General features: G+C 42.6%; 1 protein-coding gene across 2 annotated transcripts in view; it reads left to right on the top strand.

The window, feature by feature from the left end:
* Positions 1–20,116, top strand: part of AK5 (adenylate kinase 5) — a 242,277-nt gene that overhangs the window by 202,396 nt on the left and 19,765 nt on the right. For both annotated transcript variants that reach the window (XM_088450068.1, XM_088450069.1), the window contains exon 10: positions 1,970–2,005. In XM_088450068.1, coding sequence (XP_088306194.1) covers positions 1,970–2,005 — 36 coding nt within the window. The remainder of the gene's footprint in view (positions 1–1,969; positions 2,006–20,116) is intronic.

The raw sequence follows: 20,116 nt of genomic DNA, 5'->3' as shown, positions 1-20,116 counted from the left end.
GGCTCCTGGAATCTGATAAGCTTGTCTGAAGAGGTGAGTTTACAGAGAACGCTTGAATGTTTGGAAACTACTGGAAAGTCTAATTGTGCCTGGGAGGGCATTCCACAGGGTGGGTGCAGCCCGAAAAAAGTCCTGTAACCGTGCACGGGAACAAGTAATGCGCGGGGATGAGAGACGCAGAGCGGAGATGTCGGGTTGGAAGATATTTTGAGATAAGTGAAGAGATGTATGTTGGTGTGGTTTGGTTAATAGCTTTATGTGTGAGTGTAAGTATTTTAAATTGAATACGGTAGAAGACCGGCAGCCAATGGAGGGACTGACAGAGTGGATCAGCAGACACTGAATGTTTGGTGAGAAAGATCAACCTCGCAGCTGCATTCAAAATGGATTGTAGTGGGGAGAGCCTCTTTTTGGGAAGACCAATAAGTAGACTATTGCAATAGTCAAAGCGGGAAATTCTGAGTATGTGTATTAGAGTTTTTGCAGTGTCTTGCGTAAGATATGGTCGGGATTGGGCTATGTTTTTTTAGATGTATGTTACAGGATTTAGAGACAGATTGAATGTGGGGAACAAAAGACAGTTCAGAGTCAAGGATGACACCAAGGCAGCAGGCTTGTGGGGTGGGGTTGATTGTCGAGTTGTCAACCGTAATAGAGATATCAGGTTGGTAAGTACTATTGGCCGGTGGAAATATAATTAATTCTGATATGTTAAGTTTGAGGTGGCAAGATGACATCCAAGATGAAATGGCAGAGAGTCATTCAGTGATACGGACCAGCACAGATGGTGATAAATCTGGGGAGGATAGGTAAATTTGAGTATCATCCGCGTACAGATGATACTGAAATCAAAAAGAGCTGATTAGTTTGCCAAGAGAGGTGGTATAGATTGAGAAAAGCAGAGGAACTAAGACTGAGCCTTGTGGTACTCCAACTGATAGAGGTAGCGAAGTGGAGGTAGAATCAGAAAAGCGAACAGTGAAAGAGGGATTAGATAGGTTGGATGAGAACCAAGAAAGGACTGTGCCTTGAAGACCTAAGGATTGTAGTGTTTGTATGAGAAGAGAGTGGTCAACAGTGTCAAAGGCAGCAGTGAGATCTAGAAGAATTAGAAGTGAATTATGGCCTTTAGCCTTGGCAGTGACCAGATCATTTACTACCTTAGTCAGTGCTGTCTCTGTAGAGTATTGGGAACGGAATCTGGACTGAAGTGGGTCCAATAAGTTGTGGGTGTTAAGAAAGTGTGTGAGGCGGGTGTAGATAAGTCTCTCCAGTAGCTTGGAAGGGCATGGGAGCTGGGAGATGGGACGGTAATTTGAGAGAGAGTTAGGGTCAGAATTTAATTTTTTCAAAATGGGAGTGATCACTGCATGCTTGAACAGTGATGGAAAGATGCCAGTAGAGAAAGAGAGATTACAGATTTTAGTTAAGTGTGGAATGAGCACTGGAGACAGAGCTATACTGATTTGTGAGGATATAGGATCAAGAGGAGAGGTAGTAGAGTAGGAGGATGAGAAGAGTATAGATACTTCATCTTCATTAGTGGGGTCAAATGATGAGAAGGTGCCACTGGGTTCAGGTAGGGAATTGAACAAGACCCCGGCTGAGGAAGTGCATACCATTTCATTTTGGATATTATCAATCTTGTTCTTGAAATAGGAAGCAAGATCATGCGCACAGATAGTAGCAGGTGGGTTGGGTGACGGAGGGGTAAGAAGTGATGTAAATGTATTAAAAAGTTGCTTTGGGTTAGAGGCTTGGGCAGAGATAACAGACGGGAAATATGTCTGTTTCTCATTATCCAGTGCATTACGATAAGAGTGGTACATAGTCTTATATGTGAGGAAGTCACTTGGAGTTTAAGACTTTCGCCACTGAAGTTCTACTTTACGTGAGAGTTCCATATTATTGCATCGGCCTTTTTCTCTTTTGTTCTTGACACAGACGTATCTTTATTTTATTTTTACAGAGGAGTTGAAGAGATCAAAAGTCGTATTTGTATTAGGTAAGTGCAGCGTGTTCCTGTATAAGGGATTTTCCATCGTGTCTTTCTCCCTCATCAGTGAAAATACTTTGTGTATTGTTATCATTGTAATAATTTAAATGATGGCATCGTACACGTGGCAGCTATTTGTAATGGACAGAATAATAGTAATAATTATACATGAGATTCGCCTCAGCGTGTTTTATCTAATCCTTATATGGAGAGAGTTTAAATAATTGCACAAATGTTTGTTACTGAGATAAATGGAGGCAGCGGATTTTTGGTAATTAAAATAAATAAAAAAGGGGCACCCACGTATAATGGCCCCATCGTCCTTAGCATGCCGCCAGTATTGTGCTAATAACATGGAGGGGGTGCCACACACGTATAACGGCCCCATCGTCCTTAGCATGCCGCCAGTATTGTAGTGTCCCACATTGTTTATGCCACTACGTACCTGTCCCACATCATCCTGCCCCACATAATTTACACCTCCACATACCTGTCCCACATCATTTACACCTCCACATACCTGTCCCACATAATTTACACCTCCACATACCTGTCCCACATCATTTACACCTCCACATACCTGTCCCACATAATTTACACCTCCACATACCTGTCCCACATAATTTACACCTCCACATACCTGTCCCACATCATTTACACCTCCACATACCTGTCCCACATCAGTTACACCTCCACATACCTGTCCTACATCATTTACACCTCCACATACCTGTCCCACATAACTTACACCTCCACATACCTGTCCCACATCATTTACACCTCCACATACCTGTCCCACATCATTTACACCTCCACATACCTGTCCCACATAATTTACACCTCCACATACCTGTCCCACATAATTTACACCTCCACATACCTGTCCCACATCATTTACACCTCCACATACCTGTCCCACATCATTTACACCTCCACATACCTGTCCTACATCATTTACACCTCCACATACCTGTCCCACATCATTTACACCTCCACATACCTGTCCTACATCATTTACACCTCCACATACCTGTCCTACATCATTTACACCTCCACATACCTGTCCCACATCATTTACACCTCCACATACCTGTCCTACATCATTTACACCTCTAAAGTACCTGCTCATGGTGCTCCACACAACAAAATGTGATTTTCTCCAGGAAAACCAATGCAAGTTTGGAATTGAAATGAAAATGCAATTTGCATAAGAATGGCTTGCAGAACCCAACTCACATCTAATTGAATTTACCTCATTGACTCCTGATGTATTCTCTGTAGTCACTGAAGGCTGCAGAGCATCTTCCCCTGTGCTGGCAATGTAGGGAAACCGTGCCTGCAGACAAAAGACCCCTTTATTATGAAATAACATCTTAGATTTTACTAATATGTCCGCTGAGATTGTGAGATTTGTTTTACATGTGTTTATAGGGGCACTGATTCGCTCTGGAACTGTGCCGAGTATAAGTCATAGTTAAATATTCATACAAAGCAGTTGGTTAGACAGTGCCTGCTCCTCTGCCGGGAATATATTACACGCATAAAATACATATAGTCTTTCTTTAGAACTGTGAAGCGGACTATTTGGTGTTACATAATACATGGCATATCTCTGAATATCCGTACATAAAATGGTGTGAGCCGGAGAGGGCTGACAGTGGCCCAGGGGCAAACAGTATAAATACCATCTACAAGTCTCTACTAATAGGCTGTTACGGGATGTTATACAGAGGTAAGTAGCCATGATGGTTTAGCATCTGTGACCTCCTATAATATATTTGTAACACCATGCTAAGGGTACTGTTCTAAGAGTTGTGTGTTGGGGTGTTTCTTTACCAAGTAACACTGACTCTGGATCACCTTTTGGCCTTCCTTGTTACCAAATATAGATACAGGCAATAATAACATGCAATCAGATGGTGAATTTATTCAACAGTATCAGTTCAGCAAAGTAACAACTTCTATATCAGTAATATAATTCAACAATTTGAAATACAATTTATGACACACACATTCAAGACAGAAAATTACTCTCTGGGGTCCGTAAATTTTATTAAACGGGAACTCTCTTGCCCCCAGGGCTGTACGTCTGCGAAACGAAATAAGTTAGGTCAAGACAAAGCTAAAGTATTAACATTTGACTAAAGACACTATTATTCACAACCTCTACATTACATAAGAATTGCAGTCCAGCCATTTCACAAGTTGCTGGCCAGTTAGTTCTGTATGGTGGTGCACAGTTGTAACTTAGTAGCAATTATAACTTGCAAGTTTTAATTATCCTAAGACTAGTAATTATGTTTCCTTTGGTAAAAATGAACTTTTGGAGCAGAAAACCAGGACTGGACTGCACTACTTTATTGGCGCCTGTCCTTCCCTGCCCCCTCTTTCACTTCACCTCTACTTTTCACTCTCGTCCTTGTTATGAGCCGGTAAGAGAACTGAGGGTTGGGGCGAGGTGTAAAGGAGACCTTGTCTCCGGGATCCTGGGACGAAGTTCCTCCACTGACTCCAGACACAGGTGTCCATGTAATTAAAGGACTACAAGGTCTGCAAACCCCAACCGTGTACCAGCAAACACTGACTGTAACAACACGCCATGCCGGCTTCGCCATCGCCTGTAAAACACCTGCGATGGTCAGGGAGCAGGGCATCAGTAACCAGATTATTGCTTTGCATACAAGAAAAGACTACAGAAAACAAATATTAACCTTTCTTCTGTAGTGTGATATATACTGTATGACTTCCAGAGCAAGCCTAATGTGTTCTATTATTTAACATTAAAGGGGAGATATATCCAACCTTACCACTTTATCTCTTGCCAAGGCTTGATGTCTTAAAATACACATTAATGGGTGCCTGTTTGGAGACACTTGTGTTATACTGCTTTTATACCTAAATTCCAGGTCTGACCCAGAGGTTGGAACAGGGTTCCCATCCGGAACAGACCCGGAATTTCCCTGGCGCCAACCCAGGATATTCCTGAGTTGGTGACCCAGCTTTTCCGGCGTGGAAATGAACGCTTGGAGCTGACATCGTCTCCAAGCGCCACTGAAGCCAGCCAAATGGCAGGCATGTGGCACGATCCAGGTCATAGTGACCCGGATCGTGCCATTTACACTGCAGGGTTTTATGGGTTATTCTTGTGTTAATCCCTGCAAGGTACCTGGGTTGGATTGCTGGGTCACTCCACCTGGCAATCCAACCCTTTCCCCTTTTACACCAAGGAGCTACCGGGTTATCCCTGCAATAACCTGGGTTTTAGCTCTGGTGTAAAAGGGGTATTAGTTTTTCTAGTTCATTTTGAAATTTTTCTGTGGCCTACTTGGACTGACATCTGTGTGTCACACACTTTCTATACCTTTCTTTTTCTCCTAGTGTTCACCTGTTTGTCTAATAATCACAGTAACCATATGTACGCAATGCCGCTTTGTTTACGCAAGTGCACCTTATAATCCGCCAAGTTGTGCGCTTACTTCACGGTCTCTGAAAACGCCCTTAACAGAATCTGCGCCTAGTTTCCTGGACAGCAGGGAACGCTGAGGATGTAGGCAAGAAAAAAACGTTAAATCAAAGGGGCATATACAATTGGGCGTGAGGTTTAGCGAGTTAAATACCTTGCGCACCTCGCGCCCAATTCCGGAATACCGCGGGTATGCGCGCTCCAGCTACCCGCGGTATTCAATTAAAAAATAGTGGTTGCTGGGTTTTCAGCTCTGAAAACCCCGCGCTGCGTAAAAAAAAAAACCCACCTACCTGGCAGGGGACCTCCGCAGCTCCCAGTGGTTTCCCCTCTCTTTTACTGGAGAGGGGGCTGCTGGGAGTCCCGGGGGCTGATGGGAGGAGCAAGGGCTGCTGGGAGATGTAGTTCTCCCAGCGCCCATTCCGGGGGGGACACACAAGACGGATCGGGGGTCACACACACTCCTACACACTTACATACACCACACACACTGACATACTCAGCCTGCTGTAGTAGACCCGGCTCCTGACGCTGGATGCAGAAGAAGATGCAGAAGACAGCACTTCGGAAGGTGAGTAATTAAGGACTAATTAAGATAATTGGATACTTCCAATTGCTTAATTAGTCCTAAGGAGGGGTGCCGTGGAGGTGTCAGAGCATGTCCCGGTGATTTTTCCTTAAGTCATCAATTTTAGGAAAAATCACGCTTGCTCAGGAGGTGCGTGAAAAAAAACCTCCCGGTGCGTGTATTATAAAAAACCGCGCACCTAATAGAATAGCAAAAAACCCGCACCTGCAGGAAAAACCTCGCAGGTGCGGGTTTTTTGCTATTCTCGCACACAATTGAATATGCCTCAAAGTCTCCACTTTTACCACTATGGTGCCATCCCAATTTTTCATATTTACATGTTGATGTTTTTATCCTAAAATTCCACTAAGTAATCACTATGGACTAGTCCTGTCCTCATGGCGAAGTCTCAGCGCTGAGGCATGAGGCACTGTGGAGGCTGTCGTTCTGAATACTGAACCCGATATTCATGGAAATAGTCTATTCTTTCACTAAGGACTGTTCACATCCATAAAGAATTGGTTCACTATACAAAATGGCTGCTCTCACCGTCAGCAGATTTACAGTTTTATTATTTGTCACAAATATTTTGTCCGGGATGTACTAAATGAAAATGCGATAAAAACCCTGTTTTCAGGGTTTTACCGCATTTTCCATATGTACTATTGGGTGTCCGTCGGGGCTCCGATCGGATCCCTCCCAGCATGCCCCGCGGCCGCCGCGTCGCTCTGTGCATGCGCAGATGGACTCCCAGGTCATAAACTCGGAAGTCCAGGGCGCAGCGCTGATCGCAAAGGACAGCTTTTATCGGAAGAGCTGTCCTTTGCGCTACTGATCACATATATTAGTACATATACGATCAGTAGGGATGCGATGTCTGGCGGGATGTACCGCGCAATGTTAGTACATCCCGCTTGTCACATAATTGCTCAGTTAAGTTTCCTCTCCTATGTCACTTTGCTGAGAAAGGCAGAGCACTTTTTATTTTAGGTCAGTTCACATTACGATGTTAAATAATACATGCTGCGAGAACGCCATTATTTTTTCATTACAGTTTAAAATCTACAAACAACAACCTATATTTCAGGTACAACAAACACAGGCAGATGGCATGGATGGAAATGATCTTAAGGGATCATATTTATAATATATTATAGAGGTTTAGCCTAGTGACCAGCGGGGAAACAGGCTCTGTGCTCTTTACGGTGGAGCTAAGCGTACGAAAAGGAATAAACTTAAATTCAGCCTTTTTATTTGAAGGTGTTTTTTTTATTATTATTCTTTTTGTAAAGGAACCATCAGAATTTACTCCCTATATAACTTGTTCACTTTTAGGGGTATATTTACTAAAGTGAGAGTGCTTAGAAATGGAGATGTTGCCCATAGCAACCAATCAGATTCTACTTATCATTTATCTAGCACCTTCTTGAAGATAACTAGAATCTGATTTGTTGCTATGGGCAACATGTCTACTTCTAAAAACCAGCACTTTAGTAAATATACCCCTTAGCTTCTGCTGCACGAAACGTGCCATAATCATGCTTCTCACATTGGATCAGACAGCGCTGAATGACACGTTCTCTGGTAATGGAAGCCTTGTCTGGAGAAAAAGAAGTCCAATGAAACATACACTGAAGTTGCTGGGAGGGCAGTTTGCAGACAGCATGCAAAGCATCACTTGAGGCGTTTGGGTCACGGCTTATGGTCAGACCAGGAACCTTTTACCCTCTGACCCCCCCAAAAAAGGAATAATGTAATAATAGGCCGGGGTAATCCGGACCCTAGGCAGGAACCCAGGTTAGTGATCCGGCAATGTATATGGCAGCACCAAGTTTAGCAGGTGAACAAAGAAAATCATTCAATTCACTTGTAAACAGAGCTGTCGTGATTATTAATTTAAGGCAATACAGTTCAAAGCATGCTACAACTAAAATACTTATTATAGTTGAATATTATTATAGCATGTGGTGCGTATCTTGCAAATTTTTAAGATTTTAAGATATATTCCACGTATATATTGATCTAAAAAAAATGTTATAGCTACAAATTTAATTTCTGGAGGTAAAAAAAAATAAAATAAATTGTACATTAAGAAACAGCAGATAATATTTCATGTAACGTACCAATAAATAAAACTGCTCTGTTATCATTGGCTGTATCTGTGCTGTCTCTTCCATCGTGTTTCAGGTTGTAGTATGCAAATGAGAGGAAAGCTTTGTAGATAAGGATTTAGCAAATTGTCCAGTGATATAAAAGCACAGAGAGTTGTACTGGTGGGATGGAATGGGTATGAAATACCGGCGGCCCTGTGGCCGACAGTTCGAATCCCGTCAGCGCCTGGCCGACAAAAGCAGAGATCCCAGCAGCGGAAGCCCGACAGCGCTGGAAATCCCGATCGTGGATAGGTAAGTATCTACTAACCTAACCCCCTAACCCTCCTTAGGGGTGCCTAACCCTAACCTCCCCCCCAAGTGCCTAACCCTAATCCCCCCTCTAAGTGCCTAACCCTAACCTCCCCCTTCCCCGCTGCCTAAATCTAAGTCCCCCGGGGGGGTGCCTAACCCTAAAGGTGCATACACACTAGACGATATGCTCCCTGAGCGATATCGTCTAGTGTGTCCCCGGCAGGCTGTGCTCAATGTCGTTCATGACATTGAGCACAGCCGCTGAACGATATCATTAGCGATATCGTTCAGCGCCGGGCTCTCTCACCCATTCCCTGACATGCAGCAACCTGACGAGGTCGTCAGGTTGGCCTGCATGTCAGCGCGATGAACGATGATGACGAACGACCCGCGGGAACGCGCGTCGTCGTCATCGTTCATCTTTTTTGTGTTAAAAATGGACGATAAAGTGGACGACTGAACGATAATATCGTTATCGTTCAGTCGTCCACTTTAATCGCCCAGTGTGTACGCACCATAAGTCTCCCCCGGGGGTGCTTAACCCTCCCTCCCCCTAGCCTAACCCTAACCCTCCTGGGAGGGTGCCTAACCCTAAATCCCCCCCGGGGTTGCCTAACCCCCCCTCCCCCTAGCCTAACCCTCCCGGGAGAGTGCCTAACCCTAAATCCCCCCCGGGTGCCCTAAACCTAAGCCTCCCCCCCCCGCGGCTGTCCGCTGACGGCGCCCGGCATCCCTTCGATCGGGATGCTGGGCGCCGGTGTCCCGGCGTCGGGTAAATGACAGGCGTCTAGATATAGACACCGGTCATTTATCCCACGCCGGGATAAAGCCATCGGGACGCCGGCTGTCGGGATTAAGACAGTCGGTTTTCCGATTGCATCCCGGTGGGATTAGAGGTCCCGTTCTGACCTTATCGGTTAGAGATGAGCAGAATGTTCAGAACTGTCCCTGGAAATATCCCCCCCTTATTGGGCAGCAACATTTATCACTTTCACCAGTGGAAGCTGGACTTCAGGTGTTCCCTGTCGTAACAAAGCCGAGCAGCGCAGCAGAATGAAATGACATCGTCATCCCAGTTCTGTTCACGGATCATAAATGACGCAAAAAGGCGAAGAAAAGAAAAACACAACCTAAAAATTGTTTCATCTGAACATTTTGTTAGTGGTAAATCAAAACCTTATACGTCATTTATGTTACTCTGTTTGTCTCTGGCACGTTACAGCTACATTCTAATACTTGCTAGACCCCAATGTAGTTTATGGGATGATCGCTGCCACCTATTGACCAGAAATGAACGGTCTCTTGGACTTTCTCAGAAGGAGGATGAATAGTATGAGCAATGTCTCCCACAGAACGTCCTGTGACTCTTGAGTGTTTTTTTTTTATATTTAGAATGATAAATGTTTGTGATAAAATAAATGCGATATGAAATAATTTAGTGCCAGAGGTCTGGGATGCTGACATTATTAATTGGAGAATCTTTCCAGTGGTTGCATCTTATAATTGGATTTGTTTCACGGAAACAACAATATAAATGTCTGAATATTAATTTACCTCCTGGGAGTATTACTGTGCGGAACACTCTTCGCTACCGTTTGGCTGCTGTCACGCTGTTATATGTGATTGGGGCATCTTTACAGGGCGAGTATTCAGGTTAGTATTATTAAGATCAGTTTTGCCTCCAATGCTTTGTTATAGGGGAATATACAGTCCGGTGCATAAATATTGGGACATTGACAGAATTTTCATATTTTGGCCTCTATTCACCACCACAATGGCTTTGAATTGAAACAAACAAGATGTGATTTAACTGCAGACTTTCAGATTTAATTTGAGGGTAATTACATCCAAATCAGGTGAACGGTGTAGGAATTACAACGGTTTCTATATGTGCCTCCCACTTTTTAAGGGGCCATAAGTAATGGGACAAACTAAACAATCCTTAATCTAACTTTCACTTTTTAATACTTTGTTGCAAATCCTTTGCAGGCAATTACAGCCTGAAGTCTGGAACGCATAGACATCACCAGATGCTGGGTTTCATCCCTGGTGATGCTCTGCCAGGCCTCTACTGCAAATGTTTTCAGTTCCTGCTTGTTCTTGGGGCATTTTCCCTTCAGTTTTGTCTTCATCAAGTGAAATGCATGCTCAATCGAATTCAGGTCAGGGGATTGACTTGGCCATTGCATAACATTCCACTTTTTAGCCTTAAAAAACTCTTTGGTTGCTTTTGCAGTATGCTTCGGGTCATTGTCCATCTGCACTGTGAAGCGCTGTCCAATGAGTTCTGAAGCATTTGACTGAATATGAGCATATAATATTGCCCGAAACACTTCAGAATTCATTCTGCTGCTTTTGTTAGCAGTCACATCATCAATAAATACAAGGGAACCAGTTCCATTGGCAGCCATACATGCCCACGCCATGACACTACCACCACCATGCTTCACTGATGAGGTGGTATGTTTTGGATCTTGAGGAGTTCCTTTCCTTCTCCATACTCTTCTCTCCCATCACTCTGGTACAAGTTGATCTTTGTCTCATCTGTCCATAGGATGTTGTTCCAGAACTGTAATGGCTTTTTTAGATGTTGTTTGGCAAACTCTAATCTGGTCTTCCTGTTTTTGAGGCTCACCAATGGTTTACATCTTGTGGTGAACCCTCTATATTCACTCTTGTGAAGTCTTCTCTTGATTGTTGACTTTGATACATATACACCTACCTCCTGGAGAGTGTTCTTGATTTGGCCAACTGTTGTGAAGGGGTTTTTCGTCACCAGGGAAATAATTCTTCTGTCATCCACTACAGTTGTTTTCCGTGGTCTTCCGGGTCTTGTGGTGTTGCTGAGCTCTCCGGTGCATTCTTTCTTTTTAAGAATGTTCCAAACAGCTGATTTGGCCACACCTAATGTTTTTGCTATCTCTCTGATGGGTTTGTTTTGATTTTTCAGCCTAATGATGGCTTGCTTCACTGATAGTGACAGCTCTTTGATCTCATATTGAGAGTCGACAGCAACTGATTCCAAATGCAAATGTCACACCTAGAATCAACTCCAGACCTTTTACCTGCTTCATTGATAATAAAATAACGAGGGAATAGCCTACACCTGTCCATGAAATAGCTTTTGAGTTGATAGTCCCATTACTTTTGGCCCCTTAAATCTTAAATCTTGTTTGTTTCATTTCAAAGCCATTGTGCTGGTGAATAGAGGCCAAAATATGAAAATTCTGTCAATGTCCCAATATTTATGCACCTGACTGTATACCCTACATTCATGTTGACAAAACTGGTATTTTTTCATATAGTTTTCCAAAGAGCAGTAACGTCAAATACATCAGGTTTTATTAGATGTAAATAATATGTTAGTAGTACTATGATCTTTAGGGATATATTTACTAAAGTGCAGGTTTTTAGTAGTGTAGATGTTGCCCTTGGCAACCAAATAAATTCCACTTAACATTTAACTAGCACCTTCTAGAAGATAGGAGCTAGAATCTAATTGGTTGCTATGGGCAACATCTCCACTTCTAAAATCCCACACTTTAGTAAATATACCCCTTAATCTGTTATACTCACCTTATATTTGATATTTACTTGAACAGTCGATTAAATTATCAGGAAGGGGCCCACTCTAGGTCATAGCAGCGTTGTTCCCTGTAATCTCCAAATGCATGGGTGGAAATCTTTCTGGGAACAAAAGACTTCACCAGCAATTACTGGGTGAGACAATTTGGAATAGTTATACAAAGTATTATTTATTTATTTATTTATTACCAGTTATTTCTATAGCACACACATATTCCACAGCGCTGTACAGAGAATATCTGGCCATTCACATCAGTCCCTGTCCCAGTGCAGCTTACAATCTATATTCCCTACCACATGCTCACAAACTAGGGTTGATTTTTTTGTTGGGAGCCAATTAACCTACCAGTATATTTTTGGAGTGTGGGAGGAAACCAAAGCACCCACAGGAAACCCACGCAAGCACAGGGAGAATATACAACCTCCACACAGTTAGGGCCATAGTGGGAATAGAACCCACGCCCTCAGTGATGTGATGTGGTAATGCTAACCATTACACCGTCTGAGTGTGGCTTTTCTGGGGGGCTCTGTGTTTGGACAGCAAAATATAGCAATAATGATCATTTCATTACCCAGCATATGGGCCACCGTTACTCTGTACAGCAAATTACCAGCATGGTCATCATCATCAATGATCATCATCAACATCCACAGCAAATGGTCATCATCATCAACATACACAGCAAATGGTCATCATCATCATCATCACCATACTCAGCAAATGGTCATCAGCATCACCATACTCAGCAAATGGTCATCATCATCAACATACCCAGCAAATGGTCGTCATCATCATCAATATACACAGCAAATGGTCATCATCATCATCAACATACCCAGCAAATGGTCATCATCATCAATATACACAGCAAATGGTCATCATACCCAGCAAATGGTCATCATCATCAACATACCCAGCAAATGGTTATCATCAACAACATACCCAGCAAATCGTCATCATCATCATCAACATACCCAGAAAATGGTCATCATCACCATACCCAGCAAATGGTCATCATCATCAACATACCCAGCAAATGGTCATCATCAATATACACAGCAAATGGTCATCACCATCAACATACACAGCAAATGGTCATCATCAACATACAAAGCAAATAGTTATCATCAATAGCAAATGGTAATTATCAATATACCCAGCAAATGTTCATCATCATCATCAATATACAACAAATTGTCATTTTTAAGCTACCCAGAAAATAGTCATCATCAACATACCCAGCAAATGGTCATCATCATCAACATACCCAGCAAATGGTCATCATCATCATCGTCATCAATATACCCAGCAAATGGTCATCATCAGCAAATGGTCATCATCATCATCATCAATATACCTAGCAAATGGTCATCATCATCAACATACACAGCAAATGGTCATCATCATCATCATCAATATATCCAGAAAATGGTCATCATCATCATCAACATACCCAGAAAATGGTCATCATCATCATCACCATACCCAGCAAATGGTCATCATCATCAACATACCCAGCAAATGGTCATCATCAACATACCCAGAAAATGGTCATCATCATCAACATACACAGCAAATGGTCATCATCAACATACAAAGCAAATAGTTATCATCAATAGCAAATGGTAATCATCAATATACCCAGCAAATGTTCATCATCATCATCATCAATATACAACAAATGGTCATTTTCAAGCTACCCAGAAAATAGTCATCATCAACATACCCAGCAAATGGTCATCATCATCATCAACATACCCAGCAAATGGTCATCATCATCATCATCATCAATATACCCAGCAAATGGTCATCATCAGCAAATGGTCATCATCATCATCAATATACCTAGCAAATGGTCATCATCATCAACATACACAGCAAATGGTCATCATCATCAATATACCCAGCAAATGGTCATCATCAGCAAATGGTCATCATCAATATACCTAGCAAATGGTCATCATCATCAACTTACACAGCAAATGGTCATCATCATCATCATCAATATACCCAGCAAATGGTCATCATCATCATCAATATACCCAGCAAATGGTCATCATCATCAACATACCCAGCAAATGGTCATCATCAATATACCCAGCAAATGGTCACCATCATCAACATACCCAGCAAATGGTCATAATCATCAACATACCCAGCAAATGGTCATCATCAACATACACAGCAAATGGTCATCATCATCATCAACATACACAGCAAATGGTCATCATCATCAACATACCCAGCAAATGGTCAACATCATCAACATACCCAGCAAATGGTCATCATCATCAACATACCCAGCAAATGGTCATCATCATCAACATACCCAGCAAATGGTCATCATCATCAACATACCCAGCAAATGGTCATCATCATCAACATACCCAGCAAATGGTCATCATCATCATCAACATACACAGCAAATGGTCATCATCATCAACATACACATCAAATGATCAACATACTCTGCAAATGGTCATCATCAACATACAAAGCAAATAGTTATCATCAATAGCAAATGGTAATCATCAATATACCCAGCAAATGTTCATCATCATCATCATCATCATCATCATCAATATACAACAAATGGTCATTTTCAAGCTACCCAGAAAATAGCCATCATCAACATACCCAGCAAATGGTCATCATCATCATCATCAACAGACCCAGCAAATGGTCATCATCGTCATCAATATACCCAGCAAATGGTCATCATCGTCATCAATATACCCAGCAAATGGTCATCATCATCAATATACCTAGCAAATGGTCATCATCATCAACATACACAGCAAATGGTCATCATCATCATCATCATCATCATCAATATACCCAGCAAATGGTCATCATCAGCAAATGGTCATCATCATCATCATCAACATACACAGCAAATGGTCATCATCATCATCATCATCATCAATATACCCAGCAAATGGTCATCATCATCATCATCATCAATATACCCAGCAAATGGTCATCATCATCATCATCAATATACCCAGCAAATGGTCATCATCATCAATATACCCAGCAAATGGTCATCATCATCAATATACCCAGCAAAAGGTCATCATCATCAATATACCCAGCAAATGGTCATCATCATCAATATACCCAGCAAAAGGTCATCATCATCAATATACCCAGCAAATGGTCATCATCATCAATATACCCAGCAAATGGTCATCATCAACATACCCAGCAAATGGTCATCATCATCAACATACCCAGCAAATGGTCATCATCAATATACCCAGCAAATGGTCACCATCATCAACAGACCCAGCAAATGGTCATAATCATCAACATACCCAGCAAATGGTCATCATCAACATACCCTGCAAAAGGTTATCATCATCAACATACCCTGCAAAAGGTCATCCTCATCAACATACCCAGCAAATGGTCATCATCATCAATATACCCAGCAAATGGTCATCATCATCAATATACCCAGCAAATGGTCATCATCATCAATATACCCAGCAAATGGTCACCATCATCAACATACCCAGCAAATGGTCACCATCATCAACATACCCAGCAAATGGTCATCATCATCAACATACCCAGCAAATGGTCACCATCATCAACATACCCAGCAAATGGTCATCATCATCAACATACCCAGAAAATGGTCATCATCATCAACATACCCAGAAAATGGTCATTATCAACATACACAGCAAATGGTCATCATCATCAACATACACATCAAATGGTCAACATCAACATACTCTGCAAATGGTCATCATCAACATACAAAGCAAATAGTTATAATCAATAGCAAATGGTAATCATCAATATACCCAGCAAATGATCATCATCATCATCATCAATATACACAACAAATGGTCATTTTCAAGCTACCCAAAAAATAGTCATCACCAAGAGTGAATGGTAATTATCAACATGACCAACAAGTGGTCGTCATCATCAGCATACTCCAGCAAGTGAGCAGTCTAATCATACTTGTTGTATACCTAACCTAAACGTGTGTGTGTGTGTGATATATACACTATGAATCTAACTACTATATATTTGTAGACTAGTGATAGTGCCACCTATATAAAGCAGTCATCACCATTGTCACCTATATAAAGCAAAATTATCACCATTGTCACCTATATAAAGCACAGTTATCACCATTGTCACCTATATAAAGCACAATTATCACCAAAGCCACCTATATAAAGCCGACTTATCACCATTCCCACCTATATAAAGCACACTTATCACTAATGCCACCTATATAATGCAGAGTTATCAACATTGTAACCTATATAAAGCACAATTATCACTAATGCCACCTATATAATGCAGCTGTATCACCATTTCCACCTATATAAAGCAGTTATCACAAATGCCACCTATATAAAGCAGAATTATCACCATTGTCACCTATATAAAGCGCAGTTATGACCATTACCATCTATATAAAGCAGAGGTATCACAATTGCTGCCTATATTAAGCAGAATTAGCACCATTGTCATCTATATAAAACAGTTATCACTAATACCACCTATATAATGCAGCGGTACTGTATCACCATTGTTACCTATATAATGCAGAGGTATCACCATTATTACCTATATACAGAACAGCTATCACCAATGTCACCTATATAATGCAGAGGTATCACCATTGTCACCTATATAAAGCACAATGATCACTATTGTCACCTATATAATGCAGAGGTATCACCATTGTCACCTATATAAAGCACAATTATCACCTATATAATGCAGAGGTACTGTATCACCATTGTCACCTATGTAAAGCACAGTTATCACTAATGCCACCTATATAATGCAGAGGTACTGTATCACCATTGTTACCTATATAATGCAGAGGTATCACCATTATTACCTATATACAGAACAGCTATCACCAATGTCACCTATATAATGCAGAGGTATCATCATTGTCACCTATATAAAGCACAGTTATATATAATGCCACCTATATAATGCAGAGGTACTGTATCACTATTGTCACCTATATAAAGCATAGGTGTCACCATTACTACCTATATCCTGCAGAGGGCAAGGCGCCATAGTGACTGTGCTGTACAATACTGTCAGGCAGCATTTTAATGGAATTTCCAGATGTACTAAACAGTGACATTAGTTATATTCATACTGTGACAGACCAGTGGTAGGAAGTATGGCACAGATGAATCCATAATGGTATAGGCACATATAGCACATAGATACACTTGCAGTCATATATAAATTCTCCATCATTACCTGCCATATATTGCAGAGATCCCCCTTTGCATGTCCCCCTTATTCTCTTATTTTCCGTGACCATACTCAATGACCGAGTCTTCTCATAACCCGAGTTGGGACCTCCACCATGTCACATGCTTGCTGCCACCAGGCTCCGCCCACTACAGGTGCTTCTCCTAATGCAGAAACCTATTCATAGATAATGCTGGAAGCACCAGACAGTGTGCAGCATAGTGGCACAGGTAGGAAGCGGCTGCCTGGAGGCTGTGGGCACACAGTGTTATATAAGTACTGTCACATTTATGTCCGTAGATGGGGGCAGAAATATGGTGCATGGGCCTTAGACTGAGGGAGATTGTATATTCCCCAGCTCCGTGTTGTACAAAGTGTCAAACAAGCATTTGCTTATTCTTAGTAATATGGGACCACTGGAGTTAGTGTCATAGGAGCCTTAGTGTTTCTTACATTCCTATCCATAAGCCCAAATCTCCTACTAAATGGTTCTTTTTGCAAAATACTTTATTTCCCTATATTGTACTTAACTTTTGTGGAAATAGAAACATACAGGGGGATGTGCTGGAAAGACACAAGTTGATAGGACTGAAAGACACAGGGAGGGGAAGGAGTCTGAAAGACAAGGGGAAGTTGTGGCTGAGAAACACAGGGGGGGTGAGAGATGGGGAAATTAGGCTAAGAGCATGGCAGATGGTTAGAGATGGAGAGACAAAATAGGGATGAGGCTAGAGAGACATGGGGGGGATGAGGCTGAGACCCACGGGGGGGGAGGGGAGGCGGAGAGACACAAGGGAGATGGGGTTGAGACACAGGAGGTGAGCAGTTGGCTGGGGGGGGATGAGCCTGGAGAGAGACGAGGATGACGCTAGAGACAGAGGGGGATGAGGCTGGAGAGGCACAGTGGATAAGACTGAGAGACACATTGAGGATGAGGCTGGAGAGACACAGGGGAGATGGGGTTGAGACACATGAGGTGAGCAGTTGGCTGGGGGGGATGAGGTTGGAGAGAGACGAGGATGACGCTAGAGACAGAGGGGGATGAGGCTGGAGAGGTACAGTGGATAAGACTGAGAGACACATTGAGGATGAGGCTGGAGAGACACAGGGGAGATGGGGTTGAGACACAGGAGGTGAGCAGTTGGCTGGGGGGGGATGAGGCTGGAGAGAGACGAGGATGACGCTAGAGACAGAGGGGGATGAGGCTGGAGAGGCACAGTGGATAAGACTGAGAGACGCATTGAGGATGAGGCTGGAGAGACATAGGGGGATGACCCAATTGCTGACTGGCCTGTACCTACTGGAGAGGGATGGGGGGTCCGAAAAATGTGTGCCAGGCCTCAAGATTTCTTTTGCCAGCTCTGCCTACCTGTGCAATAAGAAATGCACAAACCTTATCCCACTGTGTTGGAAAGTGACAGCGATGTTTGTGTTTCCCTGGATCCCGAGTGCGGACCTGGCTCACCGCTGGTTGAGGTCCGTTCTCTCCTAAAGTTCTGCTAGTTGAGGGTATGAGGTATTAACTCAAAATCTCCTATTTACTGTACATATCCTTTACATTCTATATAATGCATTCACAAAACATGATATAAATGAACAAGCTCACGTCTCTCACACTATACATTTATATTCTGCCCAATAAAAGTGCTGGATTATCAGTGAAATCTGTAGCCGGTAGAGACGTCTGTGTACCTGTAATTACGCGCCTGCGCGATGGCGGATGAGTCAGTGGGAGGTGGAGACCACTATTAAGTGCTGGGAACAAAACAATTAAATTTTTACTCCTCTGTTATTTTCTTCCAACTCGGTAATTACCCTCCTCTACACAGAAGATAACACGTATGATATAATTGTTATGTTTAGTTTTGACAACGTAACTACCAGTGTTAGGAGGCTATAACCTCATCAGTTGTTATAATCTCCACTCCGACCTGGCGCCTTGTCAGATCAGCTGTACTCCCTGTATATGGCAGCGATCTAAACTCCCCTTGTTATACACAGATATCAGCATCTAAGCGATTTCAGGACACCCTCCGGGCTGTGCCTAGTTATTCTGCTGCCTGAGGCGGTAACTGATATTTACACTATACCTTGCTATCCCTTATACTAAGTACTACAGACAATTGTATGTGGGTTGTACCCTTTTCAGAAGACCTTAAAATATTGTACGTTTGCACGTAATAGATTGATGTGACTCTTGTTTGTATGGGAGGGGATGCTGGTAACGTGTTTTCTGTAACTCCTACCTTGGGTCATCCACCTGAGTGTAGCGAAGAGACTCCCACCTCAAGGTCCAAGGGTCCAACGTCAGCAGGCAGGTGGCCTCGCACATGCAGGTTTGATAACAGTAGATGTAGTGCAGATGCACCTGGGGTATCACTTAAGAAAAGTATTGACACCCAGCCATCGTAATGAGCTAAGAGGGTTAGATTTATTATGTATATCTTCGAATTTCTCCTCTGCAGCAGAGATTACTTTATTACATCACACAATATGACAGTAGCTATTACTTGACCTCAGAGCTGACCCTCTAATATCACAGTAGCATACTCACGTTTTCTGTTCTCTCTCCTAGCATCTTTCCCGATCACGCCTAAGTAATCATTTGATTTCAGTGAGCTCCCTAACTGGAGGACGGTGCCTGTGTGCAGTCTCCATGCAACCCCCCCACTCTTGTGCCAGTGTATGTGCATATCTCCAGGAAAATGGTGCCAATGCTATTTTTGCTTTAATTTCTGCATGCTTCACGGAAAGTATATTCAGTGGGAGCAGTGTGGGCCCCGCTGGACTCAGGGGCCCGTGTATACCGCATACACTGCTCCCATTATAGACGCACCACAGGTGTTAC

Source organism: Taudactylus pleione, unplaced genomic scaffold (genome assembly GCF_031769625.1).
Source record: "Taudactylus pleione unplaced genomic scaffold, aTauple2 ptg000506l, whole genome shotgun sequence".
Classification (NCBI taxonomy): Eukaryota; Metazoa; Chordata; class Amphibia; order Anura; family Myobatrachidae; genus Taudactylus; species Taudactylus pleione.
Note: the sequence above shows the minus strand (reverse complement) of the source record. Positions and strands in the feature narration are given on the sequence as shown.